This window comes from Salmo salar, chromosome ssa24 (assembly GCF_905237065.1).
Source record: "Salmo salar chromosome ssa24, Ssal_v3.1, whole genome shotgun sequence".
Lineage (NCBI taxonomy): Eukaryota > Metazoa > Chordata > Actinopteri > Salmoniformes > Salmonidae > Salmo > Salmo salar.
Genome location: NC_059465.1, coordinates 15,185,363 through 15,207,245, shown reverse-complemented (window position 1 = coordinate 15,207,245; position 21,883 = coordinate 15,185,363). Strand labels below are relative to the sequence as shown.

The window sequence follows — 21,883 nt, the reverse complement described above, 5'->3', positions numbered from 1 at the left end:
GAGGGATGGGGGAGAGAATAGAGGGAGTGAGGGACAGGGGGAAAGAGAATAGAGGAGGGAGGGAGAGACAGAGGGGAGAGAGAATAGAAGAGGGAGGGAGAGAGAGAATAGAGGAGGGAGGGAGAGAGAGAGAATAGAGGAGGGAGGGAGAGAGAAAATAGAGAGATTAAGTAGGCTACCCTAACTAAAGAGATGTATTAACTAAATGCTGAGAGCATTAATAACATTTAAACTGATCTGCTAATGAAGGCTCAGCAAATTAACAAAGGTAGAAATGCACCACACACACACACATATACACACAAACGGACTATGCAAGAACACACACACACACACAGTCATACTAAAAAGACAGCTTCACTCACAAAACTGCCATGAGTCATACTGTCACCGTGGCAACAGAGGCCATCTCTATGCAGAGCAGATTCCTCCAGATCTGCACAGTGTTACAGGCTATGCGGAATAACTACTGTGTGACTCACACACCCAAAGGTGCTCAAAGAGGCCCCCTCTCTCTAACATGGCCTCCATGTGAAAGAACTGGGCAGGTAAAAACATCTACTCAGTGATCATCCACCATATTGCTTTCACCTATCCTATGTTTTCTGGTCAGTGCAGTTGAAGGAAAGGAGATGACGATTGTAAGCGCCTGTAATCCATACAGATATACTCAAATCACTGCCCTGCTGTGTTGGTGTGTGTGTGTCGGGCTGTGGACAGTAATAGTCAGTGTGTAGTTTCATCTCTCACCACCAGAGGTCATCTCCAGTCTCTGCCATAGCTGTGGGGACCAGGGACAGTCTTCGATACAACTATGACGGGTGAAGTGGCATGTTTTTAGGGAGACCAGTGTGGACCAAATGGCTGTGTCCCAAATGGCACCCTTTTGACCAGGTCCCATACGCTGCCATTTTGGATGCACTGTGCTAGAGAGCAGGCCTACCTTCCACAGTGACCAGACATCAACAGCCTGTGGTGACGGAGCATATAATTACAGTATTTTAACCTTTAGTGTCTAGTTCAACACATACGCAAATGTTTGGTACATCTGTCATTTCACTGTGCAACCTTTCATGTAGTTAGATCTGTGGAGAGAGTTGTGGTAGTCAATAGATGCTAGAAATCACTAAATCGCTATGGGGGGAAAATGAATGAAAAACACTTGGTGAGCTATATGTGTCCTTTATCTGGGGTTAGGGTTAAGGTTTTTTGTATAAAAATGCGTAAGGTGCTTGCCCCCTACGGTAGCCTAAAGAGGACAGCATGGTGAGCATTCACGCATGGGCTCCTGAGGGGAGTGATTTAAGTGTGACACCACTGCAGCTCCGAGTTCCATCAAATAGGAATGATTTAAGAGCAACAACACTGGTGCCAACATTTCGATCAGCACTACACCAAACGCACAGAGACACATTTGGGCAGTTCACACTGCAACCATGGAAACAGGAGATTTTTACAAGGTGGCCGCGGCCAATGGTAAGGCACTTCCCTCTCAGCCTACACCAATCACAGAGTGGCCTGCAGCCCAGCCCACCCTGCACAGCTCCTGATGAGCTAACAGAGAGAGTGAGAGCGAGACAGTAGAGGGTATACTCTGTAGGTTACGCTAATAATGGGGAAAATGTGTGTGTGAGAGACTAAGAGTGTCTGAGAGTGTGTATATGTGCGTGATGCACTGTAAGCTAGAAGAGTGTGTGAGAATGGAACGTGACAATGTGTAAGAAAACGTGTATGTAAGTGTCAGAGGACGTGATAAGATGCTTCCTAGTAAAAACACGATACCTGGGCTCTGCAGCAATGTACAGCTTACTGCAGCCATCTAATTTACACACACAGGGGGAGACACGTAGAATGGGGCGGAAGTGGAGAGTAGGGGTCGGGTGTGTTTATCACAACGTAAATCACACCTGGAACACATTTTCAGCCAATCAGCATCCGGGACCAGAACGATCCGTTGTATAATCTGGCGCATAATAACGCCTTCCTGTATGGCATTAAGCTTTCTGAAGAATCTTCCATTCTCCCTGATGAAGGTTAGAGCATGGAGGAGTTCCAAATGGCATCCTATTCCCTATATAGTGCACTACTTTTGACCGGAGCACTGGTCAAAAGTAGTGCACCATATAGGAAATAAGGTGCCAATTGGGACAAAACCCATGTCTCCATGTGGAAGGTTACCTCAAGGAAAGGTCACGGAACAAAAAAACACATCAATGACATCATCAGCTTTCAATAAACTCATTTATTATTTCACACAATGAATAACATGAACAAGTTCAATTTCATCTTAATAAGTGCCCAATGCGGCCAGCCAGGAAAACGGTAGCAAAAGAACGAGCTTTTCCTCAGAGAAAAGAGAAAAAAAAATGAAAATAAAGACTACAAGATCATGATAAGTAAACATGACCAGAAGCATGCCAGCAGACATGGCTATACATATACAGTATATTGCATGTATATGTGCATATGACATATATCTGTATATGAGTGAAGGCAAATACAAAATATGTGTACATTTACACATACATACTAAGAAGGATATATGCATATGCATGAGCATCTAAGTATTTACTTATTTCTACATGTCAAATATTTGCCATTTTTAATATTCATACAATGTACAAAAATGCTTTATGAATTAAAAATCCATTACAAAAACAAACATATCAAACAATGTACAAGTCTTGCTCCAAATGCAACTGAAAGTCAACTTCTCCGCTTGTCTAAAATCTTAATGCATACAATCAAGTGGAGCATGCAAATAAAGGAAAACCCACTCTAGTAAAAAGGTTCAAATACACTATGTATACAAACTCAAATATGCCAACACAGTTAAGAGCTCACTTTGTGCTCTTGCAAAGTACATTTATTGGTTTCCTCCTCGACGCTTCATCTGCATGTTCAGCGTTGAACAACATTAAAGCTTGGAAACATAACATATATGTTAACGACTGCACATATTAGTAGAGACTGGCTGCTTCTCAAATGACTCCATACCAGCGCACTGCGTTTCAACAGGTTCTGTAGTATTACACTATGTAGGCTGTGATTTGAGACGCATGCAGTATGATTCAGCTCCAGTGGCTGTACTGGACTGGTCAGACTGGTCTCAGTGTAGAGGTAGAGGTCTTCCCTAACCACTGATCCAGAACCAGATGTTCCTTCGTCCCCCTGATGATGAAGATTAGGATTTAGGGTTGGGTAAACTTCTACCTGGAGTCATACCAGTCGTACAGTTGGACCAGAGTGAATACAGAACCCAGTACATAACACAAGACTGCAAAACCCAACTTGACTGTACTGGACCACGCGGTGGGTCTCGTGTAGCGTTAAAGCAGAGGATCGGGACAATACTAGTCAGCTGTAGAAGGCACCGGAACATCGGCTGGTAGAGAGAGAAACAGACAGATCCTAGTGGCTTTAACTCAAACATCAGAGACCGACCATGGAATATTGAGCTGCCAAGCCTATAGACCCCTTAAACCACATCTAGATTCCTTAGATCAATCCTAGACTACATCTAGATTCCTTAGACCAATCCTAGACTACATCTAGATTCCTTAGACCAATCCTAGACTACATCTAGATTCCTTAGACCAATCCTAGACTACATCTAGATTCCTTAGACCAATCCTAGACGACATCTAGATTCCTTAGACCAATCCTAGACGACATCTAGATTCCTTAGACCAATCCTAGACTACATCTAGATTCCTTAGACCAATCCTAGACGACATCTAGATTCCTTAGACCAATCCTAGACTACATCTAGACCACACTCAGACCCTAAAAAGGTTTAGAGAGATCCAGGCCTCCTGTGAAAGCTGTAATTTGGTTATGAGATCCAGTTCAGGCTCAGTCTCTGTGCAGTGTGTGAGCTGACACACACACTGACAAGGACAGGTGTATTTTTGGTAATGCCCTCTGAGCACGTCCCACACACACGCACACACTGCTGCACTAGGCACCCATTGGCTCAGGGGAGTTTAGCTGCTAGCCAATGAGGGTTCTTGGTCTTAGCTGAAGTGCAATGAGAGACACTATCATAGGCTGGCACAGGCCCTGGCATCTCAACCTTGCGATGATTGTTTGACAAACATTCTAATTGATGGATGGATAGGGACTGTCAGATATGTCTGTGGTCTAAGATATGTCTGTGGTCTAAGATAGGTCTGTGGTCTAAGATAGGTTTAGGTTTAGGCTATCCCAGCGTACGTAACTGAGCCCAGTTTGTATCCATGCAGGCAGAACACAACAGAACACAACAGAACACAACAGAACAGACACTATTTACAACATATAAACACTTCAGTACTGGAGCTTGACTTCTGATTAAGGCAGCACTGCAGGGAGCTGCAGTCACTAAAGTTGACATGAAATGATAGTCACTTTCTGCACAACGCTTTACACATTATTACTGATATTATTCACACTTCTGGTTAAATGACTTCATGTTTTATTGGGTAAATAAGACACTTATTTGTCTTTGTGGAAGGGTGGATTCCTCAGACAGCCCAGGCCAGACCTGATGCATAGCAAACAACTACGTAAGACAGCATGGTTCCCAATACAACTCCCCTGGCACAGCCTGTCCACAGCCTGGGGCCTGGTTCCATTTAAGTTCAGGGCCCCTTTCCCTGGCTCTTACCACCTCTGTTGCTCACAGCGCTCAGTTATGAAAGGACCTGATGTGTGTAATAGTGTAAGTGATGGATCCATTTTTCGTTCCCATAGTGCTTAACCGAGCCTTTTCACATCTGTTCACTACAAAGAGCAAGGGTGAGCACAAGGGGCTTGGAAGTGAAACGGAATCAGGCCTGTTGTACGTATGGCTGCAAAGGGACACAGGTAGTGCCCGCGTTGTAGTTGCTAAGACACACGTGTCGTAAATGCACAATCATAAGTACGTGGTTTCAATCGCAGTAACTTCTCCGCCATTTTGAATTCCCCCAAAATGAGATGTGATGGTTTAAGAAACAAACATAAGGCACGTGCAGAACTGCTGGAGCTGACAAGACCCTCACAGAGAGAGGAGAGGCTTCCCAAGTTTACATTAGACACAGGTCCCCAATGAAATACTGACCCACTGGTATTTTCTGAAATACTGAAGATATGATAGCTAGCTGGTGTGTTTAACTGCAGATTGAGAATGCTGACAACCCCACACCTGACAAGTCTGTGAAACACATATCTCTGAGACTTTGGTTTTCCTATTCCAATCTTTACATTTTGTGTTATGTTATTTTTCTACCACTACTCAGACAGAATCTTTAGAGGACCACACACTCACTACAAAACACTGATCATTAACCCTCCTCCAGCTTCACTGTCCAATCAAATCTCAGACTTGGGCTTAGGTTTGACACCATTGGCTGAGCGTCCTGCATATTCAAATTGATTAAATTAATGCACATGTTTCTGAATGGATATTCACCATTGAAGTCAAGGCCAAAACGTAAGGCTAGAACAAGCATGTGAGTGCTGACTTTGATTAAATGTAAGTGTAGGTTTATATAGTGCATTAAAACCAAGGTTTTGTCAAACACACCTGATGTGTGTGATGGCCTTCTCATACACAACATAAATGAATGAATACATGTGGTTCCTTCAGTTTGAAAACATCCAGGTCTATTTTTGGTAATAAAACAACAATCCCGACGTTTATGGTCTATTGTACAACACTTCTATTTGATATAAGCCAGTACATGTAGATAGGCTGTTTTCCCCGGGGTAAAAGGCGGGTGAAAGTGGAGTATGCTCCTATGTACAGTTAGACCATAGCTGTAGAGACCTACAGCCAGGGAAGCTCAGTCCAACATATTGCCTTTAAAGTATCCATGCCCAGGACAGGGCAGGGGGAGTAGAGAGGGTATAGAAGGGCTAGGGGTGAGAACAGGGGTTAGTGGGTAGGGTGAGTTACTGGTCTTAGATCCTGTGGGTCTGAGGGGAGAGGGATAAAAGAGTGAGTAGGGTAATGTAGGTGGTCATTAACTAGCTTCATTAGAGAAGGCAAAAATGATCAGAGCTGCACAGTATCATATTAACCAATCACCACCCCAGTCTGCTGGTAAAGACGTGGCTAATGCCACATTCAGATAAAGACTATCATAAAGTACCATAGTATTTCATACTGTATAGTACCATAGTATCATACAGTATCTTATCAAAGAGTGCCATATAGTATCAGATATTGTAGCATAAAGTACCATACAGTATCATATTATAGGACGGTACGCATCATTGTATCACATAAATGTATGATAAGAGTCACTGTTCGTCCTCAGTGGTACTCTCATTCAGAGAACAACACTCCTCCTCTCCCTATCTCATTCAGAGTACAACACTCCTCCTCTCCCTATCTCATTCAGAGTACAACACTCCTCCTCTCCCTATCTCATTCAGAGTACAACACTCCTCCTCTCCCTATCTCATTCAGAGTGTAACACTCCTCCTCTCCCTATCTCGTTCAGAGTACAACACTCCTCCCCTCCATATCTCATTCAGAGTGTAACACTCCTCCTCTTCCTATCTCATTCAGAGTACAACACTCCTCCCCTCCCTATCTCGTTCAGAGTACAACACTCCTCCCCTCCCTATCTCATTCAGAGTGTAACACTCCTGCTCTCCCTATCTCATTCAGAGTACAACACTCCTCCTCTCCCTATCTTATTCAGAGTGTAACACTCCTCCTCTCCCTATCTTATTCAGAGTGTAACACTCCTCCCCTCCCTATCTCATTCAGAGTACAACACTCCTCCCCTCCCTATCTCATTCAGAGTGTAACACTCCTCCTCTCCCTATCTCGTTCAGAGTACAACACTCCTCCCCTCCCTATCTCATTCAGAGTGTAACACTCCTCCTCTCCCTATCTCATTCAGAGTACAACACTCCTCCCCTCCCTATCTCATTCAGAGTGTAACACTCCTCCTCTCCCTATCTCATTCAGAGTGTAACACTCCTCCTCTCCCTATCTCATTCAGAGTGTAACACTCCTCCTCTCCCTATCTCATTCAGAGTACAACACTCCTCCCCTCCCTATCTCATTCAGAGTGTAACACTCCTCCTCTCCCTATCTCATTCAGAGAACAACACTCCTCCTCTCCCTATCTCATTCAGAGTGTAACACTCCTCCTCTCCCTATCTCATTCAGAGTACAACACTCCTCCCCTCCATATCTCATTCAGAGTGCAACACTCCTCCCCTCCCTATCTCATTCAGAGTGTAACACTCCTCCTCTCCCTATCTCATTCAGAGTGTAACACTCCTCCTCTCCCTATCTCATTCAGAGTACAACACTCCTCCCCTCCCTATCTCATTCAGAGTGCAACACTCCTCCCCTCCCTATCTCATTCAGAGTGTAACACTCCTCCTCTCCCTATCTCATTCAGAGTGTAACACTCCTCCTCTCCCTATCTCATTCAGAGAACAACACTCCTCCTCTCCCTATCTCATTCAGAGTGTAACACTCCTCCTCTTCCTATCTCATTCAGTGTAACACTCCTCCTCTCCCTATCTCATTCAGAGTACAACACGCCTCCTCTTCCTATCTCATTCAGAGTGTAACACTCCTCCTCTCCCTATCTCATTCAGAGTGCAACACTCCTCCTCTCCCTATCTCATTCAGAGTGTAACACTCCTCCCCTCCCTATCTCATTCAGAGTACAACACTCCTCCCCTCCCTATCTCATTCAGAGTGTAACACTCCTCCCCTCCCTATCTCATTCAGAGTGTAACACTCCTCCCCTCCCTATCTCATTCAGAGTGTAACACTCCTCCTCTCCCTATCTCATTCAGAGAACAACACTCCTCCCCTCCCTATCTCGTTCAGAGTGTAACACTCCTCCCCTCCCTATCTCATTCAGAGTGTAACACTCCTCCCCTCCCTATCTCATTCAGAGTGTAACACTCCTCCTCTCCTAATGTTCCTTCATAGAGACCTACTGCAGTCACTCTCCTTATATCCAATCATAGAAGAGAAACAGACAGGCCAATAGGTCAAAGTGCACAGAGGTGGTCCCAGCATTGCTGTCTGTTTGGCTGCTATTGCTGTGTTCATCACCAAGTGGGAAGGTGGTAATTACCCAGTTGTGAAGTGGTAATTACCAGTTGGATGCATTCACATGCTTTGAACTCGTTGAGAAATGCTGATTGGCTAATGGCCAACAAGCTTCGTTAACCATAAAGTAAAAGTACCGCTATCATGCTTGTAAACAAATTATAGTGTTAAAAAGCCCTAGCTTTTTCTAAAGAATGTTTTGTTGTTGCATTTATCTGCTGAAAATGGTGTTATGGAGGTAATTTCCTTACTAGGTGATGTCAGAGGTCAGCATGTGGGAGAAGTCAGAGCACAGGGATGATAGTTGCGTTTCCCACTAGTAATTACCAGTTGGAGAGGCGTTCGCGTGGATTTTTCCAGTCGTATGTGTTAAATACTACCTTCCCACTTGGTTATGAACGCAGCATTTGGCCAGTGTTGGCTCCTCTCACCAGCTCTCTGATAGGCCAGAGCTGATCGATCTATCTGCAACTGTGATGCTGTCTGATTGGCTAGTGGAAGGCTATATCCCCTCCCTCCTCTCTCCTGCACCTCCCCCTGCGTTTCCTCCCTCTGACCGGTGGGGGCGCCAGAGAGCGTGCTCGGTGCACCACCGTCTCAATGGCCACTGAGATAGAGTCGTGATTGGAAAACTCCAGAGGCTGGGGGATGGGACTTGGTCTTAAGCTCCGCCTACCCGGTAGGTCCACACACCTCTCCAACACCGGCATCCCGAAGCCCCTCCCTTCGTCCCTCCCATAACTGGTGGGTTCAGATTCATCAATAGGGTGTTTCCGGGGGCGACCAGGTCGCCTCTTGACGACGTTGTTGCCGGTCTTGGCCTGGCGCTGGAGACGCTTCACACGCAGGATCTTCTGCACGTGCTCAAAACTCCTCTGACTGTTGAGCACGTTGTTGAGAGAACACATCTTCCTGACCTCACCGTGGATCTGTTCCACCTCATGATGTTTATACCTCCTCTTACCTGGAACACAGAGAGAGAGAGAGACAGAGAGAGAGAGAGAGAGCGAGACAGAGAGAGAGAGAGAGAGAGAGAGACAGAGAGAGAGAGAGAGAGAGAGACAGAGAGAGAGAGAGAGAGAGAGACAGAGAGAGAGAGAGAGAGAGAGAGAGAGAGACAGAGAGAGAGAGAGAGAGAGAGAGAGAGAGAGAGAGAGAGAGAGAGAGAGAGAGAGAGAGAGAGAGAGAGACAGAGAGAGAGAGACAGAGAGAGAGAGAGAGAGAGAGAGAGAGAGAGAGAGAGAGAGAGAGAGAGAGAGAGAGGAGATAGAGAGGGGAGATAGAGAGAGAGAGAGAAAAGAGAGTTATGTGATCGCACTTTAGCAATGTAAGATATTGAATGAAGATGGCAATAAAGCTCATTGACTTAACAGATGGAAAGAGGAAGGAGAAAGAGACGGGGGCATTTTACAAGACCACCATTTTACAAGCTATTTGATATGACAATGAAACTAAGGCAAAACAAGACAATGTCAGCAAGAAAGAATTGGCCTGAGTGCAAAAATTGGATGAGACATATGCAAATTTTACTCATTGACAGAAACACTGGTTTTGTTTGAACTGCTTCCTGCTAATTTCCTCCATATTCAGGCCTACATTGCAGATGAGACAGAAGTAGAGATTCCATCCTGCGCTAAAGAGCGAAGAGGAGAGAGAGTGATGGAGATAGAGACATGTTTCCCAGGCCAATAAAGCCCCTTTGAATTGAATTGAATTGAGAGTGAGGAGCTTCCATTCTGCTAGCAGGAAATCCACAGAAATGTCTCCTTCAACCATTAAATGTGTCTCTACACAATAGTGTTTCTACGCATCTGGAGCACAGACTGGCAAACAGGCCAAACACACGCAACACACATATTCACACAAACGCACTGCAAATACAACACACACACACACACACACACACACACACACACACACACACACACACACACACACACACTGCATAAGAAGAGTGGCTGAGCAGAGGAAACTGGAGCCATATTGTTTCCTTCATGCTGGTAAACTGGGCACTCTGCCCTTCATACACACAGCGCTCTCTCTCTCTCTCTCCCTCTCTCTCTCCCTCTCCCTCACTCTCTCCCTCCCTCCCCTTACAGCCCCCTTCTTCTCTCTGGGCTACGTTCCCAGACTGGACCAAAGCCAAAATGGAGGAAAATCACAATCAGACATAACAGGCCCAAACCAGCCACCTTTAAATGTGCATGCTCTCTCCCTCTCTCTATATCCTCCATGTTCTCTCCCTCTCTCTATATCATCCATGTTCTCTACCTCTCTCTATATCCTCCCTGCTCTCTCCCTCTCTCTATATCCTCCATGTTCTCTCCCTCTCTCTATATCATCCATGTTCTCTACCTCTCTCTATATCCTCCCTGCTCTCTCCCTCTCTCTATATCCTCCATGTTCTCTCCCTCTCTATATATCCTCCCTGCTCTCTCCCTCTCTCTATATCCTCCATGTTCTCTCCCTCTCTCTATATCATCCATGTTCTCTACCTCTCTCTATATCCTCCCTGCTCTCTCCCTCTCTCTATATCCTCCAAGTTCTCTCCCTCTCTCTATATCCTCCATGTTCTCTCCCTCTCTCTATATCCTCCCTGCTCTCTACCTCTCTCTATATCCTCCATGTTCTCTCCCTCTCTCTATATCCTCCATGTTCTCTACCTCTCTCTATATCCTCCATGCTCTCTCCCTCTCTCTATATCCTCCATGTTCTCTCCCTCTCTCTATATCCTCCCTGTTCTCTACCTCTCTCTATATCCTCCATGTTCTCTACCTCTCTCTATATCCTCCATGTTCTCTCCCTCTCTCTATATCCTCCATGTTCTCTCCCTCTCTCTATATCCTCCCTGCTCTCTACCTCTCTCTATATCCTCCATGTTCTCTCCCTCTCTCTATATCCTCCATGTTCTCTCCCTCTCTCTATATCCTCCATGTTCTCTCCCTCTCTCTATATCCTCCATGCTCTCTCCCTCTCTCTATATCCTCCATGTTCTCTCCCTCTCTATATATCCTCCCTGCTCTCTCCCTCTCTCTATATCCTCCATGTTCTCTACCTCTCTCTATATCCTCCATGTTCTCTCCCTCTCTCTATATCCTCCATGTTCTCTCCCTCTCTCTATTTCCTCCATGTTCTCTCCCTCTCTCTATATCCTCCATGTTCTCTCCCTCTCTATATATCCTCCATGTTCTCTCCCTCTCTCTATATCCTCCATGTTCTCTCCCTCTCTCTATATCCTCCATGTTCTCTCCCTCTCTATATATCCTCCATGCTCCTGCTCTTTCCCTCCTCTCCCTCTCTCTATCCTCCCTGCTCTCTCCCTCTCTCCATCCTCACTGCTCTCTCCCTCTCTCTATCCTCCCTGCTCTCTCCGTCTTCACATCCTCCCTGCTCTCTCCCTCTATCCTCCCTGCTCGCTTCCTCCTCTATCTCTATCGCTCTCCTCTCTATATCCTCCCTGCTCTCCCTATCTCTATCCTCCCTGCTCTCTCCCTCTCTCTCTATCCTCCCTGCTCTCTCCCTATCCTCCCTGCTCTCCCTCTCTCCCTATCCTCCCTGCTCTCCCTCTCTCTCTATCCTCCCTGCTCTCTCCCTCTCTCTCTATCCTCCCTGCTCTCCCTCTCTCCCTATCCTCCCTGCTCTCCCTCTCTCTCTATCCTCCCTGCTCTCTCCCTCTCTCTCTGTCCTCCCTGCTCTCTCCCTATCTCTATCCTCCCTGCTCTCTCCCTATCTCTATCCTCCCTGTTCTCTCCCTCTCTCTATCCTCCCTGTCTCTCCCTCTCTCTCTATCCTCCCTGCTCTCTCCCTATCTCTATCCTCCCTGCTCTCTCCCTATCTCTATCCTCCCTGCTCTCTCCCTCTCTCTATCCTCCCTGCTCTCCCTCTCTCTCTATCCTCCCTGCTCTCCCTCTCTCTCTATCCTCCCTGCTTTCTCCCTCTCTCTATCCTCCCTGCTCTCTCCTCCTCTCTCTCTCCTCTCTCTATACTCCCTGCTCTCCCCTCCTCTCGCTCTCCTCTCTCTGTCCTCCCTGCTCTCCCCCTATCTCTATCCTCCCTGCTCTCTCCCCCTCTCTCTATCCTCCCTGCTCTCTCCCTCTCTCTCTCTATCCTCCCTGCTCTCTCCCTCTCTCTGTCCTCCCTGCTCTCTCCCTCCTCTCTCGCTCTCCTCTCTCTATCCTCCCTGCTCTCCCCTCCCTCTCCTCTCTCTGTCCTCCCTGCTCTCTCCCTCTCTCTCTGTCCTCCCTGCTCTCTCCCTCCTCTCTCGTCTCTCCTCTCTATATCCTCCCTGCTCTCTCCCTCTCTCTATCCTCCCTGCTCTCTCCTCCCTGCTCTCTCCCTCTCTCTATCCTCCCTGCTCTCTCCCTATCTCTATCCTCCCTGCTCTCTCCCTCTCTCTATCCTCCCTGCTCTCTCCCTCTCTCTATCCTCCCTGCTCTCTCCCTCTCTCTATCCTCCCTGCTCTCCCTCTCTCTATCCTCCCTGCTCTCCTCTCTCTATCCTCCCTGCTCTCCCATCTCTATCCTCGCTGCTCTCTCCCTATCTCTATCCTCCCTGATCTCTCCCTCTCTCTATCCTCCCTGCTCTCTCCCTCTCTCTATCCTCCCTGCTCTCTCCCTATCTCTATCCTTGCTGATCTCTCCCTCTCTCTATCCTCCCTGCCTCTATCCTCCCTGCTCTCTCCTTATCTCTATCCTCCCTGCTCTCTCCCTATCTCTATCCTCCCTGCTCTCTCCCTATCTCTCTCCTCCCTGCTCTCTCCCTATCTCTATCCTCCCTGCTCTCTCCCTCTCTCTATCCTCCCTGCTCTCTCCCTCTCTCTATCCTCCCTGCTCTCTCCCTATCTCTATCCTCCCTGCTCTCTCCCTATCTCTATCCTCCCTGCTCTCTCCCTCTCTCTATCCTCCCTGCTCTCTCCCTATCTCTATCCTCCCTGCTCTCCCTCTCTCTCTATCCTCCCTGCTCTCCCTCTCTCTCTGTCCTCCCTGCTCTCCTCTCCCTCTCTCTATCCTCCCTGCTCTCTCCCTCTCTCTATCCTCCCTGCTCTCCTCTCTCTCTATCCTCCCTGCTCTCTCCCTCTCTCTCTATCCTCCCTGCTCTCCCTCTCTCCCTATCCTCCCTGCTCTCCCTCTCTCTCTATCCTCCCTGCTCTCTCCCTCTCTCTCTGTCCTCCCTGCTCTCCCCCTATCTCTATCCTCCCTGCTCTCTCCCTCTCTCTCTATCCTCCCTGCTCTCTCCCTCTCTCTACCTCCCTGCTCTCTCCCTCTCTCTCTGTCCTCCCTGCTCTCTCCTCCCTGCTCTCTCCTCTCTCTATCCTCCCTGCTCTCTCCCTTTTCCTCCCTGCTCTCCCTCTCTCTCTATCCTCCCTGCTCTCTCCCCTCTCTCTCTATCCTCCCTGCTCTCCCTCTCTCTCTATCCTCCCTGCTCTCCCTCTCTCTCTATCCTCCCTGCTCTCTCCCTCTCTCTCTGTCCTCCCTGCTCTCTCCCTCCTCTCTCGCTCTCCTCTCTCTATCCTCCCTGCTCTCCCCCTCCTCTGCTCTCTCTGTCCTCCCTGCTCTCCCCCTATCTCTATCCTCCCTGCTCTCTCCCCCTCTCTCTGTCCTCCCTGCTCTCTCCTCTTATCCCCCTCCTCTCTCGCTCTCCTCTCTCTGTCCTCCCTGCTCTCCCCCTATCTCTATCCTCCCTGCTCTCTCCCTCTCTCTCTGTCCTCCCTGCTCTCTCCCTCCTCTCTCGTCTCTCCTCTCTATATCCTCCCTGCTCTCTCCCTCTCTCTATCCTCCCTGCTCTCTCCTCCCTGCTCTCTCCCTCTCTCTATCCTCCCTGCTCTCTCCCTATCTCTATCCTCCCTGCTCTCTCCCTCTCTCTATCCTCCCTGCTCTCTCCCTCTCTCTATCCTCCCTGCTCTCTCCCTCTCTCTATCCTCCCTGCTCTCCCTCTCTCTATCCTCCCTGCTCTCCCTCTCTCTATCCTCCCTGCTCTCCCATCTCTATCCTCGCTGCTCTCTCCCTATCTCTATCCTCCCTGATCTCTCCCTCTCTCTATCCTCCCTGCTCTCTCCCTCTCTCTATCCTCCCTGCTCTCTCCCTATCTCTATCCTTGCTGATCTCTCCCTCTCTCTATCCTCCCTGCCTCTATCCTCCCTGCTCTCTCCTTATCTCTATCCTCCCTGCTCTCTCCTTATCTCTATCCTCCCTGCTCTCTCCCTATCTCTATCCTCCCTGCTCTCTCCCTATCTCTCTCCTCCCTGCTCTCTCCCTATCTCTATCCTCCCTGCTCTCTCCCTCTCTCTATCCTCCCTGCTCTCTCCCTATCTCTATCCTCCCTGCTCTCTCCCTATCTCTATCCTCCCTGCTCTCTCCCTATCTCTATCCTCCCTGCTCTCTCCCTATCTCTATCCTCCCTGCTCTCTCCCTATCTCTATCCTCCCTGCTCTCTCCCTATCTCTATCCTCCCTGCTCTCCCTCTCTCTCTATCCTCCCTGCTCTCTCCCTATCTCTATCCTCCCTGCTCTCCCTCTCTCTCTATCCTCCCTGCTCTCTCCCTCTCTCTATCCTCCCTGCTCTCTCCCTATCTCTATCCTCCCTGCTCTCTCCCTATCTCTATCCTCCCTGCTCTCCCTCTCTCTCTATCCTCCCTGCTCTCCCTCTCTCTCTATCCTCCCTGCTCTCTCCCTCTCTCTATCCTCCCTGCTCTCTCCCTATCTCTATCCTCCCTGCTCTCGCCCCCCCTCCCTCTCTCGCTCTCCTATTCACTGTGGGTCTTCAGTATCTCTGGGTGACAGTGTAACAGTACTAACACAGTACTAACTACCCATTGATAAATGTGATATACTATTCACATTTCTATTGGTCTATCTATCTAAGATGACTTGAAAGACAACAGGAAGTATGACACACAAATTCATTCATAATCTGCCCATCACCGGTACTCCCAGCTATCAAATGGCTTGCTGATGATTTCAAAAGACACAAACCGTTTACTCCTGACTGAAATTGTAAACTTGCCCAAAGGTATTGAGATCTTCATCATATTATGATCATGATTGAGTGTTTATAGATATGAAAGATGCGATGGGAATAAAACATTTAGTGTTCTGTATAATAAAGCCTCCTGTCCATAGTGTTCTGTATAATAAAGCCTCCTGTCCATAGTGTTCTGTATAATAAAGCCTCCTGTCCATAGTGTTCTGTATAATAAAGCCTCCTGTCCATAGTGTTCTGTATAATAAAGCCTCCTGTCCATAGTGTTCTGTATAATAAAGCCTCCTGTCCATAGTGTTCTGTATAATAAAGCCTCCTGTCCATAGTGTTCTGTATAATAAAGCCTCCTGTCCATAGTGTTCTGTATAATAAAGCCTCCTGTCCATAGTGTTCTGTATAATAAAGCCTCCTGTCCATAGTGTTCTGTATAATAAAGCCTCCTGTCCATAGTGTTCTGTATAATAAAGCCTCCTGTCCATAGTGTTCTGTATAATAAAGCCTCCTGTCCATAGTGTTCTGTATAATAAAGCCTCCTGTCCATAGTGTTCTGTATAATAAAGCCTCCTGTCCATAGTGTTCTGTATAATAAAGCCTCCTGTCCATAGTGTTCTGTATAATAAAGCCTCCTGTCCATAGTGTTCTGTATAATAAAGCCTCCTGTCCATAGTGTTCTGTATAATAAAGCCTCCTGTCCATAGTGTTCTGTATAATAAAGCCTCCTGTCCATAGTGTTCTGTATAATAAAGCCTCCTGTCCATAGTGTTCTGTATAATAAAGCCTCCTGTCCATAGTGTTCTGTATAATAAAGCATCCTGTCCATAGTGTTCTGTATAATAAAGCCTCCTGTCCATAGTGTTCTGTATAATAAAGCCTCCTGTCCATAGTGTTCTGTATAATAAAGCCTCCTGTCCATAGTGTTCTGTATAATAAAGCCTCCTGTCCATAGTGTTCTGTATAATAAAGCCTCCTGTCCATAGTGTTCTGTATAATAAAGCCTCCTGTCCATAGTGTTCTGTATAATAAAGCCTCCTGTCCATAGTGTTCTGTATAATAAAGCCTCCTGTCCATAGTGTTCTGTATAATAAAGCCTCCTGTCCATAGTGTTCTGTATAATAAAGCCTCCTGTCCATAGTGTTCTGTATAATAAAGCCTCCTGTCCATAGTGTTCTGTATAATAAAGCCTCCTGTCCATAGTGTTCTGTATAATAAAGCCTCCTGTCCATAGCCTCTCTTCTACTGAGACAAAGAGTCATTAGTCTAATACACTAAGCACTGAGTAGCAGCAATTTATGAGGTGCGGACACACACACACACACACGTACACACACACACTAAGTAGCAGAAATTTATGAGCTGCATATATGCATCATAAAAAATGATGACCTTCAGCAGTTCTTCAGTGTCTATAGCTCTGTGACTGATCTGAAGGCAGTTCTTCAGTGTCTATAGCTCTGTGACTGATCTGAAGGCAGTTCTTCAGTGTCTATAGCTCTGTGACTGATCTGAAGGCAGTTCTTCAGTGTCTATAGCTCTGTGACTGATCTGAAGACAGTTCTTCAGTGTCTATAGCTCTGTGACTGATCTGAAGACAGTTCTTCAGTGTCTATAGCTCTGTGACTGATCTGAAGGCAGTTCTTCAGTGTCTATAGCTCTGTGACTGATCTGAAGGAAGTTCTTCAGTGTCTATAGCTCTGTGACTGATCTGAATACAGTTCTTCAGTGTCTATAGCTCTGTGACTGATCTGAATGCAGTTCTTCAGTGTCTATAGCTCTGTGACTGATCTGAATGCAGTTCTTCAGTGTCTATAGCTCTGTGACTGATCTGAAGACAGTTCTTCAGTGTCTATAGCTCTGTGACTGATCTGAAGACAGTTCTTCAGTGTCTATAGCTCTGTGACTGATCTGAAGGCAGTTCTTCAGTGTCTATAGCTCTGTGACTGATCTGAATGCAGTTCTTCAGTGTCTATAGCTCTGTGACTGATCTGAAGGCAGTTCTTCAGTGTCTATAGCTCTGTGACTGATCTGAAGGCAGTTCTTCAGTGTCTATAGCTCTGTGACTGATCTGAAGACAGTTCTTCAGTGTCTATAGCTCTGTGACTGATCTGAAGGCAGTTCTTCAGTGTCTATAGCTCTGTGACTGATCTGAAGGCAGTTCTTCAGTGTCTATAGCTCTGTGACTGATCTGAAGACAGTTCTTCAGTGTCTATAGCTCTGTGACTGATCTGAAGGCAGTTCTTCAGTGTCTATAGCTCTGTGACTGATCTGAAGGCAGTTCTTCAGTGTCTATAGCTCTGTGACTGATCTCAATGCAGTTCTTCAGTGTCTATAGCTCTGTGACTGATCTGAATGCAGTTCTTCAGTGTCTATAGCTCTGTGACTGATCTGAAGGCAGTTCTTCAGTGTCTATAGCTCTGTGACTGATCTGAAGACAGTTCTTCAGTGTCTATAGCTCTGTGACTGATCTGAAGGCAGTTCTTCAGTGTCTATAGCTCTGTGACTGATCTGAAGGCAGTTCTTCAGTGTCTATAGCTCTGTGACTGATCTGAATGCAGTTCTTCAGTGTCTATAGCTCTGTGACTGATCTGAAGGCAGTTCTTCAGTGTCTATAGCTCTGTGACTGATCTGAAGGCAGTTCTTCAGTGTCTATAGCTCTGTGACTGATCTGAAGGCAGTTCTTCAGTGTCTATAGCTCTGTGACTGATCTGAAGGCAGTTCTTCAGTGTCTATAGCTCTGTGACTGATCTGAAGGCAGTTCTTCAGTGTCTATAGCTCTGTGACAGATCTGAAGGCAGTTCTTCAGTGTCTATAGCTCTGTGACTGATCTGAAGACAGTACTGTTTTGCATCCTCCACCCTATTGATTAAGATTTGGGTATGGTAAGCGGATCCTAGATCTATGTTAAAGGTGCACTGCTATCCAAAGCTTTCAGACAACTGCAGGAGGAAGGATTATATTGTGTGTGTGTGTGTGTGTGTACGCGAAGAGAAAATCACTCTCATTAACTCTGCAAAAAGGATGACCTGCTTTTATACAAATGATTATGTGAGAGATTGCTGTCAGCTGCAGTGGAACCTGCTGATTAGTGAGAGCACACACACACACACAGACACAGACACACACACACACACACACACACACACACACACACACACACACACACACACACACACACGCACACACAGTTCAAATCAGGCTCAGATAAACACCCAATCACAGGGAGGAAATGATTTAGAAACACATTCAATCACACAAGAGTGGAGAATAATATGAATTTTAGATCAGAGTGTGTGTGTGTGTGTGTGTGTGTGTGTGTGTGTGTGTGTGTGTGTGTGTGTGTGTGTGTTTTAATTGGGCTGGGGCTGGTCTGTGGAGCGTAGCAGTAAGTCATGCTGGTAGAGTGAGGAGAGACGGAGGAGAGAGAGGGAGGGGAGACAGGAGAGAGAGGGGGAGTGAAGAGGGTAGGTGAGAGAAGGAGGAGAGAGAGAGGGAGACAGGGGAGAGGGGGAGAGTTTATTGAGAGAGAGAGAGAGAGAGAGAGGAAGGGAGTAGAGGCCCGGAAAGACAGGGGACAGGGAGAAGAGAGAGTGACGTGAGGGAAGAAAGAGAAAGAAGTGGTATAACCTGTCTGGAGCAGAAGGAGAGATGGAGGAAGGAGAGAGAAAAAGGGGGGTTAGAAAAGGGGGGTTAGAGAGAGGGAGTAGTGTGTCTGTGAGTCACCCCCCGCGGGTCCCCCGGGGAGGGGGATGTAATCTAAGTGAGCCCCTGGCTTCTCTCCCCCTCCACTGGACTAGGCCCCACTCATTAAAGCCCTGGCTGGTGGCCAGCTCTGTTAACCCAGCCACTGCCTTTTACTGCCTGTCTGGAGAATATAAATCCCAACCTGAGAATCATATATCTCTGGGACCAACCATTGGCAGGCTGGGAGGAATGGATGGAGGGAGGAATGGATGGAGGGAGGGAGAGATTGGTGAATTATAGTCCTTTCCAGCCATGCGTTTCGTTCTCTCTCTCTCTCTCTCTCTCTCTCTCTGGCCAGATGTGCTCGCTGCACTCAGAATACAGAATGTACCAAAAACACATTTGTTCAGTATTTAGTGTTTTAGGAGCTGACTACCTCTTTGTCTGCTATAGGCTTACACATGTTCATCTGTCTGCTCTGAAAACTGGGAAGACATCTTATATGCTATCCATATCATATATATACAGTTTAGGTTAAAAAAATGAAGAAGAAGAAGAAGAATGAATTACTGATGTTGTTTTCACTATAGAGACTGGAAGTAATGCAGCGCATCGGTACAAAAAAGCCTGTTATAGAGTACTAATATGTTGTTAGCTGTGAGGGGGGGCTGTGTTATAACACGGTAATAAGCCTGTTATAGAGTAGTAATATGTTGTTAGCTGTGAGAGGGGGGCTGTGTTATAACACGGTAATAAGCCTGTTATAGAGTAGTAATATGTTGTTAGCTGTGAGAGGGGGCTGTGTTATAACACGGTAATAAGCCTGTTATAGAGTAGTAATATGTTGTTAGCTGTGAGGGGGGGCTGTGTTATAACACGGTAATAAGCCTGTTATAGAGTAGTAATATGTTGTTAGCTGTGAGAGGGGGCTGTGTTATAACACGGTAATAAGCCTGTTATAGAGTAGTAATATGTTAGCTGTGAGAGGGGGGCTGTGTTATAACACGGTAATAAGCCTGTTATAGAGTAGTAATATGTTGTTAGCTGTGAGAGGGGGGATGTGTTATAACACGGTAATAAGCCTGTTATAGAGTAGTAATATGTTGTTAGCTGTGAGAGGGGGCTGTGTTATAACACGGTAATAAGCCTGTTATAGAGTAGTAATATGTTGTTAGCTGTGAGAGGGGGCTGTGTTATAACACGGTAATAAGCCTGTTATAGAGTAGTAATATGTTGTTAGCTGTGAGAGGGGGGGCTGTGTTATAACACGGTAATAAGCCTGTTATAGAGTAGTAATATGTTGTTAGCTGTGAGAGGGGGCTGTGTTATAACACGGTAATAAGCCTGTTATAGAGTAGTAATATGTTGTTAGCTGTGAGAGGGGGGCTGTGTTATAACACGGTAATAAGCCTGTTATAGAGTAGTAATATGTTAGCTGTGAGAGGGGGGGCTGTGTTATAACACGGTAATAAGCCTGTTATAGAGTAGTAATATTGTTAGCTGTGAGAGGGGGGGCTGTGTTATAACACGGTAATAAGCCTGTTATAGAGTAGTAATATGTTGTTAGCTGTGAGAGGGGGGCTGTGTTATAACACGGTAATAAGCCTGTTATAGAGTAGTAATATGTTGTTAGCTGTGAGAGGGGGCTGTGTTATAACACGGTAATAAGCCTGTTATAGAGTACTAATATGTTGTTAGCTGAGAGAGGGGGGGCTGTGTTATAACACGGTAATAAGCCTGTTATAGAGTAGTAATATGTTGTTAGCTGTGAGAAGGGGGCTGTGTTATAACACGGTAATAAGCCTGTTATAGAGTAGTAATATGTTGTTAGCTGTGAGAGGGGGCTGTGTTATAACACGGTAATAAGCCTGTTATAGAGTAGTAATATGTTGTTAGCTGTGAGAGGGGGGCTGTGTTATAACACGGTAATAAGCCTGTTATAGAGTAGTAATATTGTTAGCTGTGAGAGGGGGGCTGTGTTATAACACGGTAATAAGCCTGTTATAGAGTAGTAATATGTTGTTAGCTGTGAGAGGGGGGGCTGTGTTATAACACGGTAATAAGCCTGTTATAGAGTAGTAATATGTTAGCTGTGAGAGGGGGGCTGTGTTATAACACGGTAATAAGCCTGTTATAGAGTAGTAATATGTTGTTAGCTGTGAGAGGGGGGCTGTGTTATAACACGGTAATAAGCCTGTTATAGAGTAGTAATATGTTGTTAGCTGTGAGAGGGGGCTGTGTTATAACACGGTAATAAGCCTGTTATAGAGTACTAATATGTTGTTAGCTGTGAGAGGGGGCTGTGTTATAACACGGTAATAAGCCTGTTATAGAGTACTAATATGTTGTTAGCTGAGAGAGGGGGGCTGTGTTATAACACGGTAATAAGCCTGTTATAGAGTAGTAATATGTTGTTAGCTGTGAGAGGGGGGGCTGTGTTATAACACGGTAATAAGCCTGTTATAGAGTAGTAATATGTTGTTAGCTGTGAGAGGGGGCTGTGTTATAACACGGTAATAAGCCTGTTATAGAGTAGTAATATGTTGTTAGCTGTGAGAGGGGGGCTGTGTTATAACACGGTAATAAGCCTGTTATAGAGTAGTAATATGTTAGCTGTGAGAGGGGGGCTGTGTTATAACACGGTAATAAGCCTGTTATAGAGTAGTAATATGTTGTTAGCTGTGAGAGGGGGGGCTGTGTTATAACACGGTAATAAGCCTGTTATAGAGTAGTAATATGTTGTTAGCTGTGAGAGGGGGCTGTGTTATAACACGGTAATAAGCCTGTTATACAGTAGTAATATGTTGTTAGCTGTGAGAGGGGGCTGTGTTATAACACGGTAATAAGCCTGTTATAGAGTAGTAATATGTTAGCTGTGAGAGGGGGGCTGTGTTATAACATGGTAATAAGCCTGTTATAGAGTAGTAATATGTTAGCTGTGAGAGGGGGGCTGTGTTATAACACGGTAATAAGCCTGTTATAGAGTAGTAATATGTTGTTAGCTGTGCGAGGGGGGCTGTGTTATAACACGGTAATAAGCCTGTTATAGAGTAGTAATATGTTAGCTGTGAGAGGGGGGCTGTGTTATAACACGGTAATAAGCCTGTTATAGAGTAGTAATATGTTGTTAGCTGTGAGAGGGGGGCTGTGTTATAACACGGTAGTAAGCCTG

At 46.2% G+C, this 21,883-nt stretch overlaps 1 protein-coding gene across 1 annotated transcript in view; it reads right to left on the bottom strand.

Annotated features, from left to right (window-relative positions):
• Window positions 1-2,222: 2,222 nt before the first annotated feature.
• Window positions 2,223-21,883, bottom strand: part of setbp1 (SET binding protein 1) — a 29,263-nt gene continuing 9,602 nt past the window's right edge. Inside the window, exon 4 of the mRNA XM_045706968.1 lies at window positions 2,223-9,020. Coding sequence (XP_045562924.1) covers window positions 8,548-9,020 — 473 coding nt within the window. The 3' untranslated portion in view covers window positions 2,223-8,547. The remainder of the gene's footprint in view (window positions 9,021-21,883) is intronic.